This window comes from Ictalurus punctatus, chromosome 16 (assembly GCF_001660625.3).
Source record: "Ictalurus punctatus breed USDA103 chromosome 16, Coco_2.0, whole genome shotgun sequence".
Lineage (NCBI taxonomy): Eukaryota > Metazoa > Chordata > Actinopteri > Siluriformes > Ictaluridae > Ictalurus > Ictalurus punctatus.
Genome location: NC_030431.2, coordinates 2,152,501 through 2,167,441, shown reverse-complemented (window position 1 = coordinate 2,167,441; position 14,941 = coordinate 2,152,501). Strand labels below are relative to the sequence as shown.

General features: G+C 39.9%; 1 protein-coding gene and 1 long non-coding RNA gene across 12 annotated transcripts in view; one reads left to right on the top strand and one right to left on the bottom strand.

Annotated features, from left to right (window-relative positions):
* LOC128635180 (uncharacterized) overlaps nucleotides 1–3,470 on the bottom strand; it is a 31,775-nt gene extending 28,305 nt beyond the window's left edge. For both annotated transcript variants that reach the window (XR_008398070.1, XR_008398071.1), the window contains exons 1-2: nucleotides 3,372–3,470; nucleotides 1,217–1,373 (exon numbers count right to left, since the gene is read on the bottom strand). This is a non-coding gene — a long non-coding RNA (uncharacterized LOC128635180). The remainder of the gene's footprint in view (nucleotides 1–1,216; nucleotides 1,374–3,371) is intronic.
* msi2a (musashi RNA-binding protein 2a) overlaps nucleotides 1–8,826 on the top strand; it is a 217,616-nt gene extending 208,790 nt beyond the window's left edge. For all 10 annotated transcript variants that reach the window (XM_017489011.3, XM_017489020.3, XM_017489014.3 and 7 more), the window contains one exon: nucleotides 3,389–8,826. In XM_017489011.3, the coding sequence (XP_017344500.1) occupies nucleotides 3,389–3,430 (42 nt within the window). In that variant the 3' untranslated portion in view covers nucleotides 3,431–8,826. The remainder of the gene's footprint in view (nucleotides 1–3,388) is intronic.
* The last annotated feature ends 6,115 nt before the right edge of the window (nucleotides 8,827–14,941 follow it).

Here is a 14,941-nt window from a genome sequence, read left to right as displayed (position 1 = left end):
TCTGCTCATCATGGTTGAAAAGCATGCGTCCTGGTGCCACTGTAGACTGGCCTGTCAGCTCAGACCAATCTGGTCATTCTCCTCACACCTTGTCCCCCCCATTCTGCTGTTTGAGTTGAACATTAACTGAAGCTCTGGCCCCAAGATGTTAGCAGCAGACCCTGTGGGGCCTCCATGGATTGGACTTTTGTCAAGCACATCCCACTTGACAAAATTTGGAAGCCAAGTCAACACCTTGAACTCTTTGTTCCTCAAACCATTCCTGAACAGTTTTTTGGAGTGTAGCAGGATGCATCATCCTGCTGAAAGTACTTGGTGTACAACAATGTTTAAGGTAGGTAGTACAAAGCAAAGTAACATCCACATGAATGCCAGGACACAAGGTTTCCCAGCAGAACATTGCCCAGATAAGCAACGCACCCGCTGTCAGACCAGACAGGCTAGCCTTTGCACTAATTAGTACCGTCCAAGGAAGCAAAACCAGTGAACCAGTGACAGTGTCATTGATGCACCTGGGGCATAAAGGCTAGGACTTCTGTTCCAATTCCACAGAAGAAGGTGGCCTGGTCTGATGAATAATGATTTCTTTTACATTATGTGGATGGCTGGGACACTGCACAACTTACCTGGGCAACAGGATGCACTATAGGAAGAAGGCGAGGCAGTGTGATGCTCTGGGCAATGTTCTGCTGGGAAACCTTGTTATAGACACAGGAATGGTTTGAGGAACAAAGGAGTTGAAGGTGTTGACTTGGCTTCCAAATTCCCCAGATCTCAGTTTTATCACGTATGTGTGGGATGTGCTTAAGGGTGGGCGTACACACACAGTGGACCAAAAGCAGCAGGTGATGTGGAACCTTCATGCGGCTTGGATTCTGTGCGTCTTCCTTCAGACGCTGGGACCTTGATTTCCAAATGAAACGCAACAGTTTTTTGAGTTAATTAGACCTCTTCTCGGGTCAACATTGCTGTATTATAATTTTTTTTATACTAATATCTCATTTCCATGAGCTATAAGCCGTAATGAAGCTAGAATATATGAAATTTTTTGGAGGTGTATATGTGTGTGTATATATTTATACACACACTCACATGGATTCAGGTTCTAATAAATTGGTCTTAGCTACAAAGACCTGACAGTGCAGGGGATTTAAATGCTCTGTTTTTTAACAGAAGAGGAATTCTCTTAAGAATGAATTTAAAAGAGCTGACTCACCTCTCGTCATCTCAGTCCAGTGTGGATTTGCGTCCATCTCTATTAGCTCCCTGGGCATCCCTCCGTGTAGCATTGAGTCAGATCTCCGACTCGGCGTGCAGTAGCCTGCCCAGCCCTGTCCACTCGAATCACTTCCACATCGCTGTGCCTGTCTTTTCTACAGGAACAGTGTGCGAGAGTGAGTCTAGGAATCTGTGGCTTTACTACCCTTAAACAAATAAAACAGTTATGGACAAAAATTTAATCTGACAGTCTTGTCTGTACAGCAAGCCATGGGAACTGGAGCATCTATTATATGACAAATACCCTTTATCTGTTATAAGAACTTACTTACTCACTCTTGGAGAAAGCAACAGCCTATGGAATGCTTAGATTCACTCATAGCAATGTTTCTTACTACAATGCCAACAGCCTGAGCTACACCATCATCTGAACCGCTCTACACTATGCTAACATGTGTCTAGCCACATATTATAGTTTATTTAACAGCACACATTACTCATTCACAGATATTTGTATACTGGACATTGTAAATAATAAAGAATTATTTTAAATGTGTTATTCTTCAAAAGGAAAGTGAAAGAGAGATGCTGTGATGACAGGATTTAGCTTGTCTCGTGGATGTTCCAGAACGTTGAGACGCACCCATACTCGGGTTTAATCAGCTCCCTAGGTCATGAATCAGTATAATGTGTACACAAGTTTGGGCAATGCTAAGGACCCTGGCTCAAAGTTCATCTGCCATTTAAAAAAAAAAAAAAAAAATAGAGAGAACACTTCCTGATTTTTGTGATTGACAGCACCCTTAAAATGGCTGACTACTGAACTAGGGAGCTAATTAAGACACGTACACCATATACGGTGGGGGAGATACGTATTTTCACCAGACATCAGTATTAATTCAAGAACATTAAAGTCCATAATAAAAGTACTGAACACACTAGGAACCAGATGAAGTAATTATACCCCCTGTGTGTGCAAATTAATATCCGCTGAGTTACTAAGTTGGTGGTCTATAAAAAGGCTTTTCATTACCAAGGTGTCACACAATAAACATCTCATGATGGGTAAAAGTAAAGAGCTCTCCCCAGACTGTTGCAACCTTATTGAAGGAATCGTATGCAGACGTGGAAACATCGTCACTCCTCGCAAGGCTTCTGACCTGGGAGTCAGAAGAGTAGCCCGAGAGCTCCAGAAACACTTGGAGGCAGCAGGTGCCATCGTCACAGAGAAAACAATAGGCAATGCGCTCCACTGCTCACGCTCTGCCTCAAGACTCCATTACTAAAGAAAAGGCATGTCGAAACTCATTTGGACAAGCCTATGAAATACTGGGAGAGTAAAATTGAACTTCTTGGCTGTCGCTCTGCACATCACCCTAAAAACACTACACCAGCAGTGAAGTCTGGAGGTGGAAGCATCATGGTGTGGGGCTGTTTTTCATCGCATGGTACTGGCAGACTTCATATAATTGAAGGAACGATGAATGGCGCCCTTTACCGGGAGATTCTTAAGAAGAATCTGCCGCCATACAGCAAAGGAAACTCTCAGTTGGTTTCAGAGGAAAAAAAAAAAAATCGAGGGTAGAACGGCCCAGTCAGTCAATCACCTGACCCGAATCCAACTGAACAAGGTTTAAAGGCAATATGTTTAGAAGAACAAGCCAAAAATCACAACTGAATACTGCGACCTATTAATTTCTTCATACAGGAAGCGTCATTACAAACAAAGGCTTCTCCACGAAGCATTAAATACATTTCAGTTAGTGTCTTCAGTACTTCCCCCCCCCAGTGTCATTCCTCTTTATTACACACAACTCCATTTATGGACTTTTAATGTGTGGATTTCTTGAGTTAATACCAAAGTCTGGTGAAAATTTCACGCGAATAGCCTCATTGGAAAAATATATTGACGCGCGTCATTATTTAATTGCTGTGGTAAGAGAAAAAAAAACACTTTGGGACGTGCTGATATAGCAAAATAACCAACTTCATTGTTGTTTATTTTTGAATAACAGCACGACGCAGTGCTTAAATCCTTACATGTATTATAACCGAGGTAACGGCGTTGTGTCCGACGGTGGAGGATGGTAGTAGCTCAGGCTCTGGTGATTAGCTGCATGTCACACAGAAAACGCACATGACTTAGACTGTACCTGTTTTGATTCCTCAGTGTAAATCTGGAGGTCCTGGGAAGAAGGGCCGAAGTTTCTAACTGGTCGTGTACAGGTGATGACTTGAGACTTCAAGCACTGCAGCATCCCATTGGTGAAAGGGACAGGGGGTGGCACCATGAAGAAGAAAAGAACAAAGGATATGTTAAGCTCATTTAAAAAAAAAAAAAAAAAAAAAAATTAATGATAATTATAATAATAACAACTGCTGTACCATAACCCCCACCACCCTCTTGTAACCACGTAGCTTTTATTTGTTCTGTATGGCATTTTATTTCTCTTTATTTTCTGATGCTTTTAGTTGGTTAAGTTGCATAGTTGATAAACAACGAAGAAGAAGAAAAAAAAAAATGGTTTGGTTGGTTTGTGATCATTTAGATTTTTTTTTTTATTATTATTATTATTTCTATTTCATGTGAATTTTCTTTCGGCATTTTGGAAAGCGTAGTTTGTGTGTTTACTGGTCATGTCTGAATTACCTTTGGTACCAATTGTTGTAAAGCTCCGATTTTATGGTGTCATATTTGCACAAAAACAGTTAACGATCCAGCGTTACAGCTACGAGAGAGAACATTTCATTGCGAGTGAAAAACCGAGAGGGTAACCGATCTAATCAATCTTAGTAGCTGTTTTTAATTCTTGTGATGTCTCATTGTCGATCATAATTACCTATTTTTGGGCAATACAAAGAGGACTCCAATATTTTTATGGTCCTTTTTTTTTTTATGTGTTGTTTTTGTCGTTTAGGGGAAGGGGGGGAAAAAAGAAATGTATACTATGGCATTTTTTTTTTTTTTTCAGATGAATACATTGTGAATTCAGATTTAAGAAAAAAAAAGAAATGTTAATGTAAATATTATTCCAGTCATTGCATATAACCTACTCAGAATGGGGGAGGGGGGGGAAAGTAAATATTTTTCTGACCATGTGTCAAAAAGAAATTGTTCCAGGATGTGAATAAGCAAAAAGAAAATATACGTCTTAACAGATTATTATGTAGGTGTCACTCTAATACAGTAAAGTACCCCGGTGACGAATCGGATAGCTGTTTTTCCGCTTGCTGTGTAAATACTCGAGCTGAATAATTTTCCAAGTGTCATACCAGCATATTTACAAACCGGTGACTACAGGGCACTGCTCACGGTCGGAGAAACAGATAACGTTGGTGGAGGCCTTTATCTTCACTCTGGAGATTCAAGCTTGAACTTTTGAGAGAACAATGTTTCAATCCAAAGCACACTGTAGGTAGTGTTAGAGAGATTTTACTCTGTGTGACCTGACACTTTTATACTCCTGACAAGTAAAGAAAAGAAAAAGAAAAAAAAAAAAAACGACTATGTTATTTAGTGTTGTTGTTTGTCCTGTACACTCGGTTCCACCTGATTTTGGAACTCGGTATCTGGCCTGTACATTACAGTTAGGCGTGTGCTGATAATTGGTTATACGATATAATCGCGATATTTGACAATATCGCTCCTGTGCGCGTTTCCAGTAAAAACGTACTCGCTCTGTTCAAGAGGAACACTTAAAGATCTTCTAAGGGTGCTTATTTTTTTTTTAGACATCCGAGGGAGCAGAACACGTGTTCTCGAGGATCCTAATTCACTGGATTTCTATATTGTGGCATGAATAATTTTGTCACTTCTAAAAAGAGAAAGAAAAAAAAAAAACCACACACACACACACACACATCGTGACTATAAATGCCGTGATCAGACTATTATATACATATATATTATACGGACGATCGTGATGTAATCGAATATCAGCACATGCCTAGTCGCAGCTTCTTCTTTTTAAATGAATCGAGAAGGCAAACCTTTTATACCATACCTCAGTGCTGTGAGTTTAACGGTGGAAACGCTTAGGAAAAGAAAAGAAAAAAAAAAAAAAAAGTAATTTATTTTATCGGCGAATTAACAGGCGACCCGTGCTGAGCTGAGTATAAGGCTAAATCATTGCACTGTGACCAGTGGAAAAGCCCTCTGAAAAAGCCGCTTCCTTTTTTGCACATGTCGAACGCTCCTTGACCAGGGTTTCATGTATGAAGACGCCATACGAATGTCACTGCGAGGCGAACGAAAAGAAAAGCAGTCTCTAGCCCTCGGAGCTCAGATCTCATTTCATGGCTATAGCCAGCATCGACTCTAAAATATTGACGTATTTTAGATTACAGCTGATAGAAGACACTGAATATGTTCGTGCAGAGAACCAGAGCTGCTGTGCTGACTTTGTTTTTCTTGTATAAAGGACTTTTGGGTTTTGGTCAGAGATATAACGTTTAATGAAATGATTTTAAAGTGTGGCTTGTTGAAGGTGATGATTTGATCGATGTATATTTGTACATTTGTCTCTTGTTTCCTGCTGCAAATGTATACGTGTTTTTAATCCTTTGGGTTGTTTTTGTTTTTTTTGGTTGTTGTTGCCGTTTCTTTTTTGGTTTGACTTTGTTTCATTTCGATGTACACCGACGCTCCGAATAACCAGGTGAAGCGAAATGCTGGATGCTTTTTACACAATCTGGAGATACGATCAAGTAATAATTTAAACAAACTGAGAAGAAGAAGAAGAAAAAAAAAAAAAAAAAGATGACTATTGTAATGTTCAAATGTACAAAAAAAAAAAAAAAAAATGAAATACAAAACTTTAAAAAAAGGAAAAAAAAGATGTTCCTTCACTGATTTCAATTTTGAAGGGGGGGGGGGGGGGGGGGGGGGTAATATTATGACTCATATTTTCGTTGATGTTGTTGATAGAGTAGTGAATATACTAATTATACTCCAGTGTACTCTCTCTCCATTCCCCTTCACCACCACACCCGAGCTTCAGTTCATCACTGTATTTAGTAGGCGTGTGCTCAAATTCATATTTGATATACGATATACACGGATTTATTGTGGACACGTCAAAATGTTTTTTATATATATATATATATATATATATCTGGCAAATATTTTTGGCTGTCTTTGTGCTCATGAGGAGAAAAGAAAAAAAAAAAGAGACCCATTTGAAGTAGGCGTTCCCATCATTCTGTACCCAGGACAGAACCGCCCGTCCAAGCGAGCGGCGATTTTTAATCGACGTATTCGTTTTTGGGAGGGTTTTTTTCCCCCCACTACAGTCTTGTGATAAATGCAATGATGAAACGTGAAGCAATTATCATGACATGAGAGTTTTGACATCGGCACATGCCTAGTATTCGGTAGTGTGTAAAATCATGTATTGTAACGACGTGCTGTCTTTGATACTCGTGTAGTGATTTCACTTTCCCATGGCCATGCTTTCCCTCCTTCCTTTCATCTCTCTCTCTCTACTAATTACTAGATGCTGTGTAGACTTGGTAGTTTGTAGCACATTTAGGACCACTAAGGATCAAACTTTCGCAAATTTCACCTTTTACCTGCTTCGTTTGTCCACATGGTTTTCCGATGAACCAAAGCTTTCGCAAAATTACTCTCATCATCGTAACGCGAATCGCAAGAGACAGAAAACAAAAGCATCACTTGGATCCACACCATTGAATGTTGTTTTGTTGTTTCTTTTCTTTCTTTTTTTTTTTTTAAAGCAGTGTGCCATACTACCTTAAATCCTAATGCGCAACTCTTTACTTTGGATGGTAGTTATAATTATGATGATTTAAATTTTCTAATTAAGCAGTAAAAAGGTCAGTGGAGATTTTAATTCGGAAATCTTTTCACCGATTCTCATCATTAATCATAATTACAGTCCTAGTACGCAATTACCTGATTGGATGTTTGTACGCTTTCTCTTTTTTTTATGCCTTTAAACAGATCTTTCATTTCTTTTACACGTATAAAAGCTGTGTACGTACACGCTCGCTTGCCAGTTTATCGGATCATGCGATTACTTTGAACTCGACGCTCGACGGACGACGGAGAACGGATGAAACGAGCCGCGTCGGAAGCCGTAGTGAAACACGCGCACGCCTGTTATGTTGCTTCGCGACGAAAGCTTACTGTTCGCAGGCTACATTGCGTGGCAGAAGAATAGTTTACAGTCAATGTTATAAGGAATTAATTCAATACTTTTATAGAACACTTCTATCCATGATACAATCGCTACCATGTGCCTTTGTTTCATAACACAGGCAAAACACTTGGTGACTAGTCTCGAACAGGACACCCGCAGGTAGGTGCGTAACAAAATGGCCAGGAAGAATAAAACTCCCGCATCGTCACTGTGCCTGCTATACTCGTACACACTTCCTATGGCACTCGTGTCAACGTCGTGTTGAGCTTATTCCACCGCTCGAATAATACCTGCTCAGTGGTGGTCCGTGTCCACTGACAGACCGGGTAGGTGGCGAACACGTTCTATACCACCACCTATAACTACCACCCAAAGTTTCTGAGCGCAGAAGAACCTTCTGTGCACAGCAACAGATAAGCTACCATCAGTAATTACAGAGCTGTAAATGAGCAGCTATATGGCAGGATTATCTGATAAACTGCCTAGTAAGAGTACAGACAATGTAGGGATACCATGTAGGGCGTATGTACAGCTATAAACGTAAACGGAAAATTCTAAAACAGTCCGGCGGCGGCGGGCGGCGGGGGGGGGGGTTCGCCTCCCTAAAGGAAATTTACGATTTCACGTCTGCTGTGTGCCAAGACGAACCTTTACGGCACTTACAATCTGGACAATCTGGCATTTATAGAACATGGTCCTTATTGTTATTATGGACACTTTAAAATATCATTCATTCAAGGGGTGCCACCCTTATCTTTTGGACCTTTAATATCTATCCTTAACCTAGAAATGTGAATGTAGTGCAGCTTTAAAAAAAAAAAATAAAAATACTGAAGGTAAATTATTACCTTTAGTTTAGAGAGAGAGAGAGAGAGAGAGAGAGAGAGAGAGAGAACACCTTATCCGCCTTTCTAGGTAATACACACGAACAGTACAAAAGGTGTACGCTTGACAAAGAACGACGACAGAGACTAGGAAGGTGATATAAACTCAGCGGATATCTAATATTCCTTCCATTCATCGGTCTGTGAAAGTTTGGAAAACATCATCCTAGTACGGTCACACACACACACACACACACACACACACACACCATAGCTGATTGGCAAGATAGTTTTACATAGATCATAAGTAAGGAATAACACGACCCGGAGCTTCGTGACTGTACAAATTCAATGGAAATGTTAAATAAACGTTTCCTACCAACGATTGTAGGTTTTACTTCGTTAAACAGCAACAAATCTTTTTAAAAATCCGTTTTTTAGTCATCTTAGATTATGTGGAGTACAACGATAACGTATTAGAGCGAGCGCATCGATATTAACCTGATCTTCGTGGTACAGCCGGAACTAACGACCAATCAGATTTGCGCATTCAACTGCACTGTGGTATAAATTCATTTACACTTCAGCAATAATGTTCAGGTCAATATATATATATATATATATATATAAAAAAAAAAACAATTAAGTTGAATTTAAATTTTCTGCTCTAGCGTAGATTTTAAGGTAGAATGGCTCAGTTTCTTTAAGTTAATTTTTTACGTTTACAGCCGATGAATGTCACGCATCAAACTAGTCTAGTTAGTCTACTGGTCTACGGGGGAAAATCCCTGTAATAAATATGAGCGGGAAGGTGTTTGGAGCGTACGATCTAGTTATGTTTGCGTATACACTGGTGACTGTGTATCGCTATTTGACAACTCTTTCATCATCACCTCTTTTTTTTTTTTTTTTTCCCTCCATCTCTCCATTATGACTAAAGCTGTTGTTCGTTGGATTTGAAACGATCGTCGAGAACACTGCAGGCTTCAATTTAGGCAATTATGGAAACTGATTCCAATGTGTCTGCGTGAAAAACACTCAAGTGTTGACTGTTAACCACTGAGCGAGTCGAATTTTTAGTGGCCTCAACGGGATCTTTTTGTTTGGGGTTTTTTTTTTTAAACTTTATCTTCAGTCTGAAAAGTAGGCATGTGCCGATTCACCGTGTGTTTATACGTGTATAGTGGCTACTCTAATCCATTTTTTTGGACAGAATTTTAATGCAGCATAGCGAATTTCCTTCTGGCCAATCGTAATGGCGCGATTCTGTTCATGAGGAAATACTAAAAATTTTAAAAAGTGAAATGAATCACTATCTTTTTACGAACGTGTGATATTGGTACATGCCTACTAGTAAGGCAAGTCATTTCTAGTCGTACCGTCACAGCCCACACTCCAGGCTTCCTCCACACTTTGCTATCTACAGGAAGAAGAAGAAAAAAAAAAAAAAGAAAAAAAAAACCCCCGCCGCTTTCCTTTCCTTTCCCCTCCAGGTCTTGACACTTGCCTTTCTTCAAACGCGAACATCTTAACGGCAAGAAACTGATGTCTGAAAGCATCTTTCAGGTCCTCTTGTATGGCTTGCTCAAGCCTTGATGTAAAATAAACTTTAAAAAAGAAAAAATTTAAATACATGTTTAAAAATCATAATAATAATAATTATAGGGTCAGGGTGGAGGGTGGGGGGTGGGGGGTGATCTCATGCCTCAGATGTGGAAAGTATACTTTTATATTTGTATTTTCAAATATTATTATTAATAATAATAATAATAATAATAATAATAATAAAAAAGATGTTTCTGAAAGGTTTCCATCATCTACTGTAGTCCAGAAATCAATGTGTCTGGAAAAAAATAATAAAGTCAAACAAAATATTTTATCCGTTTCCATCATTATTTTGTTCATCTACTAGTTTATTGTCCTAATTGTGGGTATGCTGTGGTATGCAGTATTTTTTTTTTTTTAAACCTCATGCTACCTGTGTGAGTCACAACAATATTAAACCTACATCGAGGTGAGCAAAAGCTCACCAATGACCTCATAGCATTTTTCTACCAAGCTGCCAGTCCTGGTGCTATGCTGGAAGCAATGCTCCTTTATTTATAGCTACGTCATGAGCTACAGTTAATGTTCACAAACAGAATCGGGGAAATGTGAGCTCATTGACTTCGGTTGAGCGTGGTGGTTGGAGCAAGACGGCCTGGTTCGATTATTTCAGAAACTGACGATTTTCATACGCTCTAGAGTTTACACAGAACGGTGCGATGAACAGCACCGGTTCTGTCGGCGGAAACGTCTTCTCGACGAGAGGAGGGCAGAGCAGAATGGACTCGTCGGCGCCGACAGGAAGGCTACTGAAACTTAACCACTCGGGTGTGCCGGACTGTATTTTAATTGCAGTTATTATCCTGCTCTCGAATAAAATGTTGTTGGTTCTGTTGCCCAAAGTATAATCAAACTAATAGGATAATTTAACCCGTTGCGACCCTGACCAGGCAGTGACTAAGGATGCCGTATCACATGCGCGTTAATGACGTGCATGTGGTCTTTATTTGACGGCTTGCTCGTGCTGCTTGAAGATTAAAAACCTCCAATTCATGCAATTTTGGTCCCGACGGAGACCTTCAGTCTTAACCACATGACATCAAATCACACCACCACATGACCTGTTCATTCAGAGTAACCTACTCGTATTCGGTTACATCAACGCGTGTACACGGGTGTCCCTGCTCTGCTGATTAAGGTTCAGCAACCAAACAATATCTGCCCCATGGCGGTCAATGAGGGTAGAGGAGCTGCCAAATTGTGCCATAAACTGTGTACATGGAGTAAAAAAAAAACCCAAAACAAATCTGAATCATACCCAACACCAAGGCAGCATTGGATTCTGCTGATTCTGCTGTTTAATAAGAATCCTTCGCTCTGACAGAGCAGTCCAACAATAAAAATGTCCACTAAGCTACTTACAAACACTTAATAAAGCCTGATTCAGAATATATCATGCTTTTTTTTTTCTTTTCTTCTCACTACACTCATTAACCAAACGCCTACAGGATGTATCTCTATACAGAGCTGTCAATCATCTAAACAGAAGCGTTTAACAGCTTCCTTTATTCTCTGTTTCACTTTCATTACACCGGTGATGTAAAAAAAATTTTTAAAAAAAATAATAATCCAGCAGAACAATTTCCACATTTAAACAAGGACAGGATTTAATAATGTCACCTAGAAATATTTGCATCAGCTGGGCTGTGCACAGAGAAAAGAAAAGGAAAAAAAAAAAAAAAAAAAAAAAAAAAAAACTGGTGCTCTATAAGAAAACTGCTTTGCATTAATGACTCTGTCCTTGTTGCATCACCCTGAATGATTTACATACATCTTCTATGGTGTGTGTGTGTGTGTGTGTATATATATATATATATATATATATATATATATATATATATATATATATATATATATATATATATATATATATATATATATATATATATATATATATATTTGACACGTACACTCAAACAGATCAACTAATCCTGCCGTCGTCTCGTAGTCATGTCTCCGCTGTAACTGAGCTTTTCTGCTCACCACAGGTGTAAACGGTGGTTATTTGAGTTACCGCAGCCTTCCTGTCAGCTTGAATGATATGTACATAATTATAGTTCTCTCATCAGTTGCTGTGCACAATTCGTCAAAAAAAAGGGGCTACTACAGAATGACCACTGAGCAGACACGATTTGGATTTAGACCAAATAGAAAGCAAACACTCGGAGCGAGTGTCTGTGTGTGTGTGTGTAGTTTCTGAAAGAGAACCGTCTTTTGAGAAATCGAAAATATGGTGGTGAAAAAAAACCTACACCAAATTTGCTGTTGAATCAGATAATGATATATAAAAAAAAAATAAAAAATAAAAAATAAAAAATAAAAAAAGTTTTCCCCCCACTACTCTACAAAGCCCTTTTGATACAGTACAAGTGAAGAGAAGAATTTTATCTTTTGCATCGCTATATAGGGATTCACCCCCTCTCCAACATCATCTTCACACACCAAAGGAAGTCCAGCAGCGGTCACAGGTTTGCTCAGATGGTACCTCCCGTCAGTCTGTACCAGTTCCTGGACTTGCACTCTCAATGTTCAGGCTCTTAACTGAGCTACGACGGTCGACAAAGCACGTGTTCTGCACCGGTAGGCGATCAGACCTGGCTCTAAAGGCAACGTACTGACATTAATAAGCGGCAGTAGGTAATCAACTGCTTACTCATTCCGTCTCGATAAAGATTAGAACGAAAACCCGGGGGTTATCTGGGGGACTCGCTATCCACGTGCAAGCTTAGCGACGTGACCACATCTGACCTCATGATAGAACCGTCTCCTAGGCTTTAATCCTTACTGCATATTCATGTACGTTTCATTCACAGAATCACGAAGATTCTGATTCACCGGGGTTTTTATTTTCAAATCAGCCTTGACAACGTGACCGTGTGCGTTTGCGTTAACGGCAAAAACCGCCGTTAGAAGGATTCTTTGAAATGCATAAAAGCTTCGAGTCTTATCCAACGACCTTACTTGTACTCCACGGAGAACAATATACGTGTAATGCAGTTTAGGCTCCGTCGTCAGAGCAGCTGCCCCGTCTCACCTAGCACAGCATGCACTGGCGCACTCCCCTGGTCCGGGTCAATGACTCCTGAGCTACGTTTTAATAAGCGTTATTAAAATAACTTTTTTAATAACTCTCCTCCTTTGTAGAGCAGCAGGCTCAGGAACACAGAGCGATACGGTGCCAAGTCGGGCCAAGGACACGACTCTGTTTTTAAACTCGCCGTCACGAGAGCCGAGTCCTTCTCTCCTTGGCTCTCTTAAGCACCCGGTCTTCTAAATCAAGGTAAACGTTGCTCATTTCCTGCACGGGCGATATTAATCAATAATTAGTTGGTAGACGTGCCCACTCAGCATGTATCATCAGCTGGCGCTTTGTTATTTCTCCCGAGTCCTTTATTCATTATGTCAAAACAAAAACCAGGCTGACCTCCCGTAATCTGGTGCCAAGTTAATTATACGCGTTACCGAGCGATCCGAGAGTCGCCTTCCATCTTTGTGGCAGGACCGTGTGAAGTTTTCGGATCCGTCCTGCAAGAGTTAGACTCTTGAAGTGAAGGATTTTTTTTTTTTTAAAAAACAAATTTTAAGTCTGAGGACTTCCGCAGGAGGGAGCTGAATTCGGAGCCGTGAGCGTGGTGTCGAATGTTAACGTTTTGAATATGACTGTCAAACTTAATCAGCGGCGTTTTAGCCGAGATGGGCAACACAATCGTATTGTGTTCCGTCAGCGGAATCGTCTGCTTTTGTTCTTCCCCTGTCTCATTTCCACGTCTCAGATTGCTGCTGAGAATTACAGGAGCCTTCGTTATTATGGACGTTATGAATTAATTCTACCTGCCACCTCTCTCACCCTTTCTTTCTTTTTCTATTGCTTTATCTCAGCCTTCACTCCAATGTCAGAAGACTACATTAGGCCTCCCTTTCTTTGCTCTTCTTTTTTTTTTATTTTTATTCTGCTTTCTATTTAAATCCCCCGCCCAAAAAAAAGACATCCAAATAAATATTATATATACACACACACACACACACAGTTACTCGATGGCATCATTAAGACTGTGCAAGAACTTGTATTTTTGGTCATTACCACGCGCTGAGCATCAAACACAATTGCTGCTCCGTCACACTTCGGATTCATTTTAATCAATCGAATCAGCGTAGTGGTCGTTCCTATACTTAAACCTCTCAATCCTGCTCTCGCCAAGATAGAGAAAAAGAATTGTCCAGTTAACTGAGCCTGGCAATCAGCCTTCCTTTAACTTTCCAAACTTCTCTTATTCTGCTTTCAGAAACTCCGTAATGACATTTTCTACCTCATGAATTTTGGTGAATACGAAATGAATATTCTCATAAATGGATATTAAGCTGTGGGGTGCGACTCGGGTGCTGCTACAGCATAATAGGAATTCACATTTTTACTTAAGCCGTACAATAACTCTGCAAATAATCCAGTGATGTATTATACTTGGCTCTGTGCGTTACTTGATTAGCTCTCCATGGCAGTGATCTATAGATAAAAATACATGGTCTTGATATATATGCTGTCTTATTAAATTTTAATCTGTTCAGAGCCATCCCTTACCGAAATAGCTGAGCGTGATTAACTATAGATGTCACGAATGAGTCTGTGGTGTTGCGGAAAAGACTTAATCACTCATTTGGATGGACGACAGGTCAAATAAATGTTCTTGTAACGGTCCCTTCGAAGTGCAAGGCTTAAGTTCAAGTTCAAAAATGCTCTTCTAACTGATAGAAACTCCTTTTTGAAATCCGCGATATTTGACGCCGGCGTCATGTTGACGTTATAATCGGTGGTGGTGGTCGTCCGAGGGTGTTAAAACTTTGCAGCCAGGAACCCCTCTATCTGTAAAATACATTTTATGGACCTCCTCGGAATATTCAACTATTAAGCTCGTTACTTTCATGTACAATAACATTCGGGATATTTACTGGTGCTATAAAGCCTCCGATTAAACACTCCGAAACACATTCGGTCCCAAGCTGGCGTGATTTACAGGGTGACGAGTTATGAGTTTTTCAGGTTTGGATTAAACCCGGTTAATTCAAGTATCCGATATACAGCAGGCTACTAACTATAAGAATTCAATAATAAATAATGATGTTGATTTTACCACTATT